At 36.6% G+C, this 14,325-nt stretch overlaps 2 protein-coding genes and 1 pseudogene across 3 annotated transcripts; all 3 read right to left on the reverse strand.

Moving 5' to 3' along the window:
* Positions 1-112: 112 nt before the first annotated feature.
* LOC105963507 (uncharacterized) lies at positions 113-6,486 on the reverse strand. Of its 2 annotated transcripts, none has more exons than XM_012987914.2 (16): positions 5,893-6,486; positions 5,582-5,632; positions 5,227-5,463; positions 4,852-4,950; positions 4,695-4,750; positions 4,270-4,381; positions 3,780-3,959; positions 3,144-3,389; positions 2,215-2,400; positions 1,935-2,126; positions 1,710-1,832; positions 1,294-1,593; positions 1,097-1,195; positions 568-1,010; positions 441-473; positions 113-352 (listed from the first exon to the last, which is right to left on the reverse strand). In XM_012987914.2, coding segments are annotated over exons 1-16 (2,499 nt in total). In that variant the 5' UTR covers positions 6,034-6,486; the 3' UTR covers positions 113-351. The 2 variants fall into 2 exon arrangements, with proteins under 2 accessions (XP_012843368.2, XP_088675329.1); XM_088819203.1 differs by having other exon boundaries at positions 4,695-4,753.
* Positions 6,487-7,835: 1,349 nt separating this feature from the next.
* LOC105964756 (auxin-responsive protein SAUR32 pseudogene) lies at positions 7,836-8,796 on the reverse strand (annotated as a pseudogene).
* A 1,916-nt stretch (positions 8,797-10,712) lies between these two features.
* LOC105964590 (uncharacterized) lies at positions 10,713-11,780 on the reverse strand. The gene has a single exon (XM_012989102.2). It carries the CDS (start codon positions 11,778-11,780, stop codon positions 10,713-10,715), a length of 1,068 nt encoding a protein of 355 aa, XP_012844556.2.
* Between the last annotated feature and the right edge of the window lie 2,545 nt (positions 11,781-14,325).

Genomic DNA, 14,325 nt, shown 5'->3' on the forward strand with positions numbered 1-14,325 from the left:
TCCAACTAGTGTAGATATGATGTTTACTGAGATGAAATTTCATTAGTTCATCACCATTTTCCCCATAATTTAAAATTGCAATGCTGCAAGTTAACTTGCTCAATAACAGGAGAAAGGGCGAGCATTTTAGATGCTTATTCAGCACCATGCTAAAATACAAATTGAAAAATTCAGTTAGTTTAATTTAACAAAATGTGATGTTGCCCATCTGTTAGTCAAGTCAGTCTTCTGATTGAGATGAATAAAACCGGAGAATTCAACTTCAGATTTTACAGCCAGCCTCCACCCAGCACCAATCTCCAGCTACTTGATGCTTAGCCGTGAGTTCTCGCATACTTATCCAATAATTATCCTACAAATAGAAAATTTCATATGATGAATCAGAAGATAAAATCAACATAATTAAAATTCTCTTCCATAATACTTTTGAGTGAACTTACTATCTTCTTGGACTTGGTGCAGCACCCATTGGCCTGAAAACAATTCAGTACAGCAATAAGATTCGATTTATAAGCTGAAAGAAAGAAAGAATATCAGACAGTTCTACTTAATTCTAGTCAACCAGACCTGTTGCTATGTTGTTTTCCAACTAAACTAAAGCCAGGCCTTTCATGAGAAGCACCCTTGCTTTGAGAAAAATCATTTCCGTTAGAGTTTGTCCCATTTCCAACTGTCGGCTGTGCAGACCAGCCAGGCCTACTTTCGGAACCATTCGATTCCATATGATCTTTGGATTTGCTGAATATGTCAACGGTATTTGAAGGTCTAGGTACTGCAACTTGATTAAAGCTTGCCTTGTCAGCATCCACGTATGAGGATTCAAGAGAGGAGACCTTTTTAAACCTGTGAGACTGTGCCATGGGAGTCATTGCTACAGAAGGCATCACTGACGAGTATGAAGACGGTGCTGCTGCAGCAACAGCAGCCACTTTAGCAACAGCTGTAGTGGCGGCTATTATTTGTTGTGCACCTCCCCGTAGCTGAATGTAGTCCCCCTCGATCAGAAATAACTGGAAAAACAAAAGCACACTAGGTAAATATATCAACATCCATCAAAAAGTTGAAACATAGCATGCAGGGGGGAAAGAGGATATACATCAGGATGACTGGCCACAAAATCATCAAGCTTCCCATACTTCTTTTTATAATCATGCCAGTGTAGAGGGGCGATCATTTTTCCAAGTCTATTTGCTAGCTGTTCAAACACATAGCACAAAATGGTCAAGCATCATCACTTCACTTTTAGTTCATTAAAACTACTCATCTATAATACAGACAAATCAATTAACTCACGGTTGAGCTAATCCTAATTCTGCCACCTGATCCTATTGTTCGAGCTATAGAAGCCAGCAATGCTCTTTCATCCAATAGATAACTTTCCCCAGGATTTCCAACCAAATCACTTTTCTGGCCAGTGGAAAGAATGTTATTTGCTGAAACAGCACTCAATACAGTATTTGAAGAGGCCACACTGAAATTTACAGCCTGGATCGGAACTTCAGATAACAACCCGTTGGTAACAAAACTGGAATTCTCAATGCTAGTGATTTTGTTCTCCAGTCCATGATCAATGACTGGGTTGTCATTTTTTAGCTGTGTGCAATATTAACTTAATATGAGCTTTCAGGATAACAACAATAAAAGCAGACTCGACTCAACCAAAAGACCATAAATTCCAGTGAACATTTGGAAGCAAACAATATTTAAACCTTAGTGTCATTGCCATGTTCAAGAGGATCCAATCTAAGAGCATCATGAAACTGGGAAGAAATTTGCAGCAGATCCTGCAGAGATGTGGCGTTGCCATTGCTTTCATCTATGGAATAGTGCAGCTGAAAATTTTACATAACAGAAAAGAGAGGTAAGGATATGTAAAGAAGTAAACAAGTTGCAGAAGGCAAGTTTTACAAGAATAATCTTTTTGATCTGCCAACCTGCCCCTCTCCATTTGATGGTACCACGGGATCAGCATCTGTTGGGCTGACCTTGGCATCCATATAATTTGTACGAACTTGGCCATTTACTAATGCTTCATAGCCATAATGGATATCTGTCCTCGTCAAGTTTTCCTCAGTTTGCTCAGAATATTGGTTGTGTCTGAGCATGTTTTCACCTTCTGACAGAGCCTTGAATTTTTTTTAGCAAAGACATAAAAATTAACAAGCAATTGCAACAAATAAATTGGGCATCAACAGAATATAGTAGATGATTTACCTGTTGATTTTGCCAATTTTGAACTGATGACATTGCGGGTAAGGAGTGAAAATGAGATTGTGTGACATGTGATGGGTGTAATACACCTTGTTGATGCATTACAAATGGATGCAACGCAGTTGGCAGATAAGTGGGCATTCCAAACAGGGATGAAGGAGCAAATGATACACCATGCTCATGGTCAGCCTAGTAAAAACAAAATTAAACCTCAGGAAAGGAAATTAAGAATGGAAGAGTGATGTAAGAAGTTAATGCACTGTATGCTCTGCCTGAAGTACCTCCAGTAAATAAATTAGAAAAAACAATTATACTCTCCCGATCCTTGCTACTTGCTAGTAACTCATTTTAGGGTTAACTAATTTTCTATAGTAGGATAAGTCCGCACTACACAGTTGGTGTCTCCATTAACAGAAAAGGCATATCGATGTTGATCGTCGCTTTGTAAAAAGGTTTCTACACCATTTACAGCTTCAGAGGATTGGGTAGCCGGCGGACATGACTTCACAGACTGAGTGACAAGCTTCACATGATGGACATGTGAACAGATTGATTAGGAGAGATAGCGAGGTACTTCATGACTACCTAATTCTACATTATGATAAATTAGGACTGCATTATCGGTGCCTAGTTCAGAGGCTGATATATAGTATTTACTCGGGTATATACATCTACTTGAGCCCATAATATACACACAGAGCACATACAATGCTTTTTATCTGCCTTAGACCTTATTTCCCTATTCTGAACATTCCTCAACAAAGTGCAAATAAATTATATGAAAAGGTCATCAGGGTGTATACATACATATTGAAAATTGAAAGCATAATTTGATTTCCCTACGGCTTCATACTGACATTGGAAAAACTTTAATAGCATACAGTCCGCAATCATCATAAACAACAAACAAGATAAAGTGGGGCATATTTTACCAGTGCCAAATTCCCTCCAGAAGTTTCAGATTTGTCATTTTGTGGACTTCCAGTGATTGCACTTGGTGAATTATTGTCATTCACCTCCAACTGGCTGCCATTAACTTGTACAAGCCGAGAGGCATCATCCGTGTTTGTGTGGACGAGATGTGCCTCATCTGAACGACTCCCACTTTTTTCTCTTGCATCGGCTATTTCAAACTGTAGCTGTTGTATATGCACATGAAGCCTTTCCATTTCCCCAAACTGCCAGGACCAGGAGCATACATCAATCAGCCTCCATACTACTTAACACTAAAAAATTTAGGCTATGTTTGGACCCATTTTGGGGCCATATTTCCATTTTTACTTCGGGGAAAAATGTTGTGGAAGAAGTATTAGAGAAAAAAGTGAAGTTCGTGAAAAGAGACAACTTACAGTCAAATCATGTCTAAAGGTGTTGGGAGAAATGTACTTTTAAAGAAGAATTTGAAAAATACGTATTTTAGTGAAACATTTATCACTGTAGCACACAAATCATGTCTCAAGAAGAGAGAAAATTCAGAAAAAATACCCACAAATTTTTGAAATCCAAATTAAATAGCTTTAACAAACATAATTTATTTGGCAAAATAGTAGGAATAATTTCAAAATCACCTGTCTTTGACAACCAAGCCACAGCTGATTATACTGTTCGGTTCGTTCTCGTAGTTCAGCTTGTAAAGTGTGATTAGTGGTTGATTGCATCGCATCCATTTCCTGAGCACGAGTTATCCAAGCTTGTGCTTCTCTTATTTGCTCATCTTTAAAAAGTATAGTTTCTTGAGCAATTCTTTGCTGAATGAGGAATGCAACCAACAAACACATCTAATGAATTTATAGAAAGGGCCAGCTAACAAATGATTTCATTGGTGAATCCAATGAAGATCTTATCACAATGAAGACCTTATTAAAACATTTAATCCAACAAAACTTCAATCCGGGGACTAGATATGGCCCTACCAAAAACTATCAACATCACATGACTAAATACAGAGAAGTATACGTTAACTAGATCAACCCGCAATTTTTATGACAATGATAAATATCATTCTCAAAGAGGAAGACTAACAAATCAAACAACTATGCAACCGAAAAACATATGAACCTGTTCCTGCAACTCAATGAACTGTCGCTCTTTGTCTTGCATATGTTCCTGAAGATCAAGGATTTGTTGGATATGTTGTGCTCTTTCAGCTTCAGAGTTATCCCTATCCCTCCTGCAAAATAATGCAGGTCCTAGCTATAATCACAAAACATTCAAAACCTATTTGGTAACATGGAAGGCATGTAAATAAATCTAGATAGTGTTAACCGTGTATATATTACACTGGTAGTGGGTAAAGCTCATCAAACTTCAAAATAATCACGTAAGAGAACACATACTTGAAAGAAAGCAAACCATAATTAGTCAGCCATGTGAAGGCAAAATAATATAATGGAGCAAAACATGTCTTCCTCTATTCTACATCAGAAATATAAACTATGACAAGTTTTAAATAAAGTATTTTAAACATTAAAGCTAAGGACTACCTGTAGCTCTGGATCTCTTTGCTTTGTTCTCTCAACAGGTCCTCTTTGGCCCAAGCCTGCTAAATAAAGGAAGAGGATTAAAAAAACAAAGTACTCACCAGCACCAATGACAGAAAATTCAAATTGAAAACAAGGAAACAAAATATCTCCAACTAACCGCTTCAGTATCCAATCTAACAGCATGCAATTCTCTTTCCTTTTCGTCCATCCTTCTCTCCAGCTCATGTATCTTCTGTTCCTTTTCATGCAGTTGCTCCTAAACAACCAGTCATCCTCTAAGAAATTTAGAAACACCACCATAAAACTAGTGCAGGGTGCAGAAACATGTACTAACTACAAACAAATCAAAACTATACTAATTTTAGCGAGAAAAAATCATATACACAACCATTTATCTAAGTGCACATTCAACAAAACTTTAGAATGTCTCAGCAAGAAAACAATATGAGTAATACATACTCATCTATCTTAGCATGCACGGATCATCAGAACTTAAAATAGCAAAAAAACACCCAAAGAAAATGCAAAAAACCTGAAGTTTGACAGTAGCATTTGCATGTTCTTTAACTCGGGCATCGAATGTATTCCGCAAACCCACGATTTCTGATCTCGCAATGACATCCGCCCGAAGCTCAATCTCCATGTTCTGCAACTCCTCCCTTTGTTTCGCCAGAGTATGAAGTCTCTGCTGCAAATTTCCATTGTCCAAACCTCCATCAACAGTTATGGAGCAAAACCCAACATCAAATGGCTCTCCTCTATGCTGTACCTTTGCATAAGACATACAAATTGCTATTATTTTCACCCACGTTGTCGAAAGAAACTAAAATCCTTCCAGATGATATTCACAGTAAAAAAAAAATCAGCTCAACAGACCACGGTATTACCTCATATATCAATCTCTCATCGGATTGACCTAGTTTTGAACGTTCCATCTCCTGTGCACATGCATGTTAAAAATACAAAATAAAACGACAAAAACGGCAGGAAAAAAAAACCCTAATTATTTTGTGCAATGTTACACCAAGCATAATTTTTTCGACAAAACAAAATCGACAGCCGGACGAGTTAAATCAGAATAAAGCCAATGCAAGTAGAGTTTTCAGTGAAAGTTACACTCTTAAATATAACTTCTCGAAGAAATAAATTATAATCAGAAAATTTGAAGCAAAAACAAACCCAATGCAAGTGGGCTTACCTCGTTGCCGGAGTTTCGAGCTGATTGCTCAGAGACGACTCGCCACTCCTTACGAGAAGGTTGAGAAGAAGACAACGACATCGCCGGCAGGGAAACCCCTCCATTTCGCCCGGTGGCGGAAGCACCGGGCGCAGCCTCCATTAATTCAAAATTACAATACACCTTTATACGCAGAAACCCTAATTTCTCACAAAATCCCTCACTCCAAAAAATGTGAAATAAAAAAAATTAAATAAGAGTGATAACAGCAATGGAGATGATTGAAAGAAAGACAGTACAGAGATAAATAATACGAGTTGAAATCCAGAGATAAATCTTTGATCCCCAATCTAGGGTTTTTTTCTGAATTATCGGGTTTTGGAGGGACTGAAATAATAAAACTCGTCGATGATGGGGATTGGGGCGGGCCGCGGGGATGAGAAGAGGCGGGTAAAGTTGATTGTGAGTGGGTTTATAACGCAAGGGCGAGAAATTATTCCCTGTTTCGCGTACGAGAAGTTCTTCGTGGGTGTGGATTAAGAGAGCATCAGCAGCCGTTAAATCACTATCAGAAAGTAAATGTACGGTTTTGGGGCATTGAATTATCTTAAGTACAATGGTGACCGTCACAGGCTGACAAAACTTAATATTAACGCGGAGAGCACATGGGCTGGGCTTCTGTCAATCATTTCACTTTGAAGATGGGCTTTATGTTGACTAAAACCCAAATATTTATGTAGCTGGGCCCGATTCAGTAAAGAGTAAGTTATTCGGACCGACAATGGAATTACGAATATTAATTATCTTTATCTTTTCTTTTTTTTGCAAACATCTTTATATTAATTCGATTGCATGCATCTTATCAAAAAAAATATTCGTCTACATGGGCTGAATTAATTTAAATTGCATTGAATACCACTCTTTTATTATTATTATTATTTTATTTTTTAATTATTATAAAGAAGGCATGATTCATATACATTATAACCATCTGGATTTAGAGACCTGCCATGATTAATGATACCATGAAATAAATATACTTTGTGACAAAAGGTTCCCACTTTATGGGGACGAAAATAAAAAGGAAATATTTGAAACAGAGGCAATGTGCTAGTTGTATACAACTCATTTAATGGCTGGCACCAATATAATCAAATACCTAGTGGTCACAAATTCTATGTACTTTTTAATTCTCTTTTTATTTTACCCAAAATAAATAATTGTTCTTATTATAATTATAATTATTCCTTTTTGATAATAATAATAATGTGAATGAAACCATATCTTCAAAATAAATCAATGGTGCCAAGAATAAATTAAAATATAACTAATGATAGTATAAAAGATAATCAATAGCTTAATTATTATTAAATTCACTATTTAATATTTATAATTATTTATCAATTGACAATTAATTAATGATATGGAAAAAGCAGGCGGAGGTGTGATAGTGTACCTCACAGATGCTTCCCCACACAGACAGCAACAGAGAAAATATAATAATAAAATGGTACTAATTAAAGACAAAAGTTGATGACATTTGATTATTGATAAGGGTCCCAAATATCTAACCTCATTGGTTCAATATAAAATATAATTAATTAATGCACCTAATCCTCTGACCTCTTCAGTATATATCGTTAATTGTTTGTTGTAACAGTTGTAACAAAATTTAGGACAGTAATCAAGAATTGGATTTTGCTTCTTACCAAATTTAGGACTAAAATCAAACACTTAAGAAAATTAATGAAGTTGCTATCGAAGGTTGTCGATTATGATACTGTATATTTATATAATTGTGAAATAAAGTAAATTAAAAGCTACGCAACAAGATAAACATAATCTTATGTGCAGTGTAGAAAAAATCAAATGTTTTAACATCCACATAAAAGTCTAATTACACAATTACGTGAAGAAAACAAATTAAAGCTTTATGATTAATCAACTGAATAAGATGAAGCAAATTATAAAGCTAAAAAATTGAACTTTGATCGATTAATCAATATAAAAAAAGGAATAATGAAAAAAAAGAAAAATGAAACTGTAACAAATTCAAACACACAAAACAGCACGAATCAATTTTCACACCGCGGTCAAACTTAAATCACCAAAACAAAAGTCAACAACACCGATTACACAAAAACGTCAATAACTCAAGCCTTGAAGCAGAGAAACTGGTGGTGGTGGTGGTGGCCGTGGTGGCCGTGGTGACCGTGGTGGTGGTGGTGGTGGTGGTGGCCGTGATGGTGGTGGTGCGAAGTCATCTCCTTATCGATCAGACCTTTGACGTGAGCAAATTCCTCCACGCGGCAGGGGATTCTGACGGGTCCCATCTGATGGAATCCGTACTCCTCCTCCGCCTCCTTCAGCAGCTGCTTGAACAACGGGTGGTTGATGTAGATCACCGGAATCACAAACCGCTGCTGCTCCGCTCCTCGCCCCACGGTTATCGCAAGGCATCCTTTAGGAATGCTCATCGCCTCCCGTCCGCCGCCACCGCCGTGGTGGTGGTGGTGGTGGTGGTGGTGGAGGAAATGGAAATGACCGAGCGGCATGCGCAGATGTAAATTAATCACACAACCACCGGAAATTCTACCTCCGATCCGCTCTCCGCCTTACCGGACAAATTCGTGTGTATGTGTATATATATATATATGTACAGATTGCAATCAATTTGTATGTACAAATTAGAAGAGGAGGAGAAATTAGGGTTTTAGTTGATGCTAGAAGAGGAGGAGAGAGAAGGGCCAAGGATCCGATGTGGAGATGGCGAGTTTGAAAAGGGTGAAGGCCGAATCGGTAAGCGATGTAGGAATATTGCTCATTATACTTCACTCTAACGCATATGAATATTTTTCTTATTTGAAGAGAGATTTCGTTTATGAAAATTCAAGGATTTGCTGTGCTTATATAGATAGAGAGTAGAGAGAGAGAGAGAGAGAGAGAGAGAGAGATAATTTATTTATTTATTTATTTGGATTTTATTTTATTTGGTGGGCTTTTTCAAGACGGCCTGAGGCGATTGGGCATTATACTCATTATGGGCTGGCGCGGGTGAATTGGGAACAATCAAATATGACGTCATTATGAATTATATAATACTTTACTTAATTATTAATGTTATTACTTATTCTCATTACGTTTTATACAAAGAGATACAAGTTGAATACATATTATTATACATTGCAAAAGCAATAAGGCAAGGTGCCAGATAGTAGATTTTCATTAATTTTTGGTGGAATGTAACATTGCCTATTTGACTATATTAAAGGGCAATCTTTTTTTATTTATTTTGTAAATGTATTTAATAAAAGCAATAAATTAAATCATCAACAGCATCGTGACCAACAGTAGTACTAGTGTGGTCAGATTAATGTCCCAATCCGTGACACATGACTTTTTTTATTTTATTGAATTCTTTTTTTATATTTTTATTAGTAATTGGATTATGATAATGTATTTAAATGTTCAAAGTAATGTATTTAGACGTTAAATATAAAAAGAATCAGAAACAACTTTCATAAAGTTGATTTGTTGTCAAGTTAATGACAAATAAAGTACAAAGCAAGCAATCTTTTTTTTTTCATTAAATTAGTTATTGACCCAATGTTGTAGCGTTAGGAAATTTATATTTTAATTTAAAAAATATTAAAAGAATTTAGTCAAACTTAAATATGAACCATTAAGCTGCCTCAAGGAAATAAATAATAATAAAATGTGGTACATGTAAGTAGGATTAGGATCAAACCATATGATGTCACATGACGTAAGCAGTTGAAGCAAAGCCAATAGTAGGCTTCCAGCGTGTATTTGCAAAAATAAATTAGAAGATTGAGAAATCTAAATTGGGCCACTGGACACGCTTATACGGGCCAGAGCCCAGATAAGAGAGGGCCGATTTTGCACCTCCCACGTGATGAAAGGTCAATCACGTGCTATTCAATCATGGCCTTGCGTTCTGTTGACTTTTCGGACCAAAAAATAAAAAAATAAATGTTGTAAATATAATCTTGAAATGTTTACGTAAGGAGATGCAAAATATTTTGTGCGTGCAAAAATTTGCAGATGAATATATTTTTTTTTTATTTTTTGAATTGTCTAGATAAATTTGACTTTTAAAATCAATCAAAATATCACGAGATTTAATGATTCAAAACTTACCAAAAATATATATGGAGTCCAAGTTGCCATGAGATAAATGATTTGAGGGTGTACAGTGTACTTCGTCAAATTAAGAAATTCGGAGTGCAAGTCACTCATCTATGTTATTTATGGGGTGCAAAATGCAATTTAACCTTCTGAAATTAGTATGCGTGAGAATCAATGACATCCAGACTTGGAACTTAACGTGGACCCAACATATACCTTAGATTTCAGACACTGGACCTTTATGCAATTAACGAAAATAAGTGGTGTTAATTAAGATATTGATTAACCATATATGATCACTTAAAGTGAGTTCCCAACAAAATAACGCGTGAAAAGAGATTATTCAAAGTTTGATGGCCTACTATGATTTAAATAATATATAATTAAGATATTTTCAAATAAGATTTCAATTCGTTTTTTCTTTGTATTCTCTAATTAAGGAATTCGTACAGAATTCACAATACCTACCTATACAAAATTAATAATCTATACTCTTCTGACGTAATGCTGACGAGACATACAAAAATTACAAGATAATTTACAGAATAATCCACAAGATTTTGCCATTTTTGCATTCTTTCCATTTCAATTTGTTTAAAATTACAACTGATGGATGTGAAATGACCAAAACACCCTCAGACAATAAAGGAGGAAAGGAAACACGACAATGGAAAGTAAACCCGCGTCCCTGATTACTGAATACCGGCTCCCTCTTCCCCGTCTCCCGCCGGCCGCCGCAAGGAACCGTTCAAATTCCACCGGCAACAATTTCCGCCGGTCTCCAGCGCCTCCCTGATGGGCTTAACCACCAAGAGAAAAATCCCGACCGCCATGGAACCTGCGATGCAGAGGAAAACGGCGAGCACCAGGCACCCGTACACAACGTTCTCAGGCATCCACAGCCACGACAGGCTGAGGCAGACGATCTGCACCGGCAGCGCCACCATCACGGCGGAGGCCAGCGCGTTGATCCGGTTCCCAATCTGCTTATTGATCACCACCGCCATCACCCGCCAGCACGAAAACAGGAAAGCCACCGCGTAGACCGCCGTGAACGCCGCAAATATCAGGAAGCTGAAAAACGGGTACGTGCAGAGCACCATCCTGTTGCCCAATTTATCCGCCGAGAGAACGGAGCTCCCATGCATGAATTTCGGCATCTGCGCCTCGAACGGAGAGAAGTACACGAAAAATATATTCGACAACATCATCGGAGAGGAAAGGATAAATACAGTTACGAGAGACCTCGTTTGACGGGGGTTTCTCTTCTTTATCGAAACGTTGACCAAAAAAAGGAGGGTGATTAAGAAACCCGGTTCGAAGAACCCTAGAGAGAGAACGGCGTGGATTTTACAGAAATTGTCCTGCTGCTGCAACGTTATGGAAGGGAGAAAGGGGTAAATGTGTCTTTTCCCTAGCAACGGCAGACGCAGGATTTCGTTGACCGCCCAAAGCGAGGCTAAGGAGACGAGGAGTGATCGGAGAATCCAGAGGGAATTGAACTCCTGCAAGTGGTGGGCCCGGCGCGATTTAATTTGGATTTGGATTATGAAGGCGGAGGCGATGAGGCAGAGGAGGAGGAGGCCGGCGATGAACGAAAGCGTCACTATATCGAAAACGAGTTTCGGTACGGGGAATGAATTGAAGAGAATGCTTAGATCTGAAGCAACGGTGTCTGAATTGAGCGGCGGCGGATATGGAGACGGAGACGGAGACGGGGAAATATACGGCGGCGATGCCAGGCTGGCTGGGTCTATCATGAGGAGGTGGATAAAATTAAATCGTCTACCGTCGCGGTGGCGGAGGCGGGTTATAAAAATAGAATCACGGCGGCGGAGATATAAAGGATGGCATGATTTAAGAGGGTTGAGGAGAGAGAAAGGGGGAAATAACTACATATCAATCTAGGTTTCTTTCTTTCTTCCCTCCCCTTTGCTGTGCTCCTACAGGAGGAGAAACCAATTGGAAAAAAACTTTGTATTGGGCGAAGAGAGAGAAAGTAAGTTGATAGAGATAGAGAGAGAAAGAGAGAGGTGGTGGAAAATGTGGAATTCCTTCAAATCGTGGTGGCTCCATGGATTTCGGAACTGCTGTTTTTCGTTGAGGATAATCAAACAAACAACTCATTATTTGTGCCGCCGAATTTTCAAATTCAATTTACATAAACCAATTAATCTGAACCCCCTATTTTCGCGGGTTTTTCTATGTACCCGACCCGACAAGTAACTCGTAGCCTTGTTGTGGGTTTAAATATTAAAAAGCCCAATTAATTGCCCATTTACGTTGGGCCACAGGAATTTAATCCAGTTTGCTGCTGGGCTAGATTTATTCTTTTTCTTTTTTTAAATAAATAATAAGAATAATATTTCGCAAATGTATATATAATAATATTTGTGTGAACTGTGAAGTAGAGGAGAGAAGTAAGTTTGGTTGATGAATAAAATATAAATAAATGCGGGTACAACTGCTAGACAAGTAATCTGAATTGGCGTATCATGAAAATGGGTACATTTCGAAGTTCGAGACTTTCTTCTTCTTTTCAAACTTTTTCCATTTACAGCTAAAATACACACACACACAACCATATATATACATACATATATAATGCTAGATTTATTTTCTTTTAATTTGTAATAGTATATATATCACAAGGTAATTAAAACCACTAAAATCCAGCAAGAAGGGCTACTAGCTTAACATGATATACATATACTTATCTAATATAATAAATTAAATTAACATATCCCATCAACTTAGCTGACACACAATATCACACACACAAACACACACACACATGTGTGTGTGTGTATATTATATATAAGTGCTGTCCATTCAGCTTTCCATCTGTGCGTTTGTTCCCAGGTACTGAAAACACTCTGATTCTGAAATCAGGCAAAAATACAGTGTGTAACATGAAATTACTCATTTTCATTTCCTTGTTCATCACTTTTTACTAACATTTTATTTTTCAACCCCCCCTTTTCAGCATTCTTTTTTGCTTCTACACTTAACTTTTACTCACGTCAACTCTCAGTAATTCTCATGCCACGTTTGTATATACACATAATTAATAATTTTAATAACTTAAAAAGATATATATGCTTACATACACCTCTGAAATTATGCTTGTAACAGTTCCTTTTTTCCTTTTCTGTTTTTAACATGACAATTAATATTATTCGTTGCAATTTTCCTTTTCTGAATCAATAATTATGGCTTCTTTTTTTTTTTTTTTTGGCAAATTAGTGAAAATAAAATGTGCATTAATTTGGCTCTTGCCATTGTTGTAATGGAATATTTTTTAGTGATGTAAGTAATATAAATTTTTTTTTTTTTCTTTTTGGTTCTACAATTCAAATTGTCTGTTATTAATTGATAGTTAATATGTGAAATATATTTGTAAATTAGCCATTCTTTCTGGAATTGCATTGATTTAGGATTTGTAAATATATATAGAGGGTGAGCATTATTCGAAAGTCGAAAGTAAAGAACAAGAAACAAAAAGCGGGCGGTGGAAATAAAATCTGAAAAATTGATGGGTAAATATTAATGTTCGGTGGGGGAATAAAATCCAAGCTGTAGATTGTATTTCTGTAAATAAAGAAGATTCCTTGTAGATTATATACACACACAAATGCATAAATTAAAAAACTAATAATAACCTCTCAAAAAACAAAAATAATAATAAAGACTGAAAAAAATATAATCCCGGAAATATACATTTATATTATTCTAATTATAATAAACATTTATAAATTTAGTTAATTAGGTCAAAAACTCAGATATGTAGCCATAAACAATTCTTCAATTTCCTTGCACTGCAAAGCCTGAAATTCTTTCACCATGTATATTATACATTTATACCTCTTTTCTCATACACACACACACAGACTTGTATTTATATACACAGAAAAAATCTCGAATAAATAAGAACAGAAGCATATTACATATATGATACACATAAACAAAAAGATTCAATGCATACATTAACATTACACACACACAAAAACACATAAATATATAAATATATATGCATGTATAGTAAACTAAAACCCACCTTAATTCAGCGCCGGAGTATGATTTAAAGAAGAGAAACAGAAGCACTTATAATTTGGGGGGAATGAAGCCTGGTCCGACGAAACCAACACACTACAATACATCTCAAGCTCTCTCTCTCTCTCTCTCTCACTCTCTATATATATATATATATATATAATATACACACATGTATATATAAAAAAATAAATAAGCTTGATGGAGTTGGTTTCATCGAACCAGACAACATTTCTCTCAAACATATATCAC

Source organism: Erythranthe guttata, chromosome 6 (genome assembly GCF_056151865.1).
Source record: "Erythranthe guttata isolate IM_541 chromosome 6, IM_541, whole genome shotgun sequence".
NCBI lineage: Eukaryota > Viridiplantae > Streptophyta > Magnoliopsida > Lamiales > Phrymaceae > Erythranthe > Erythranthe guttata.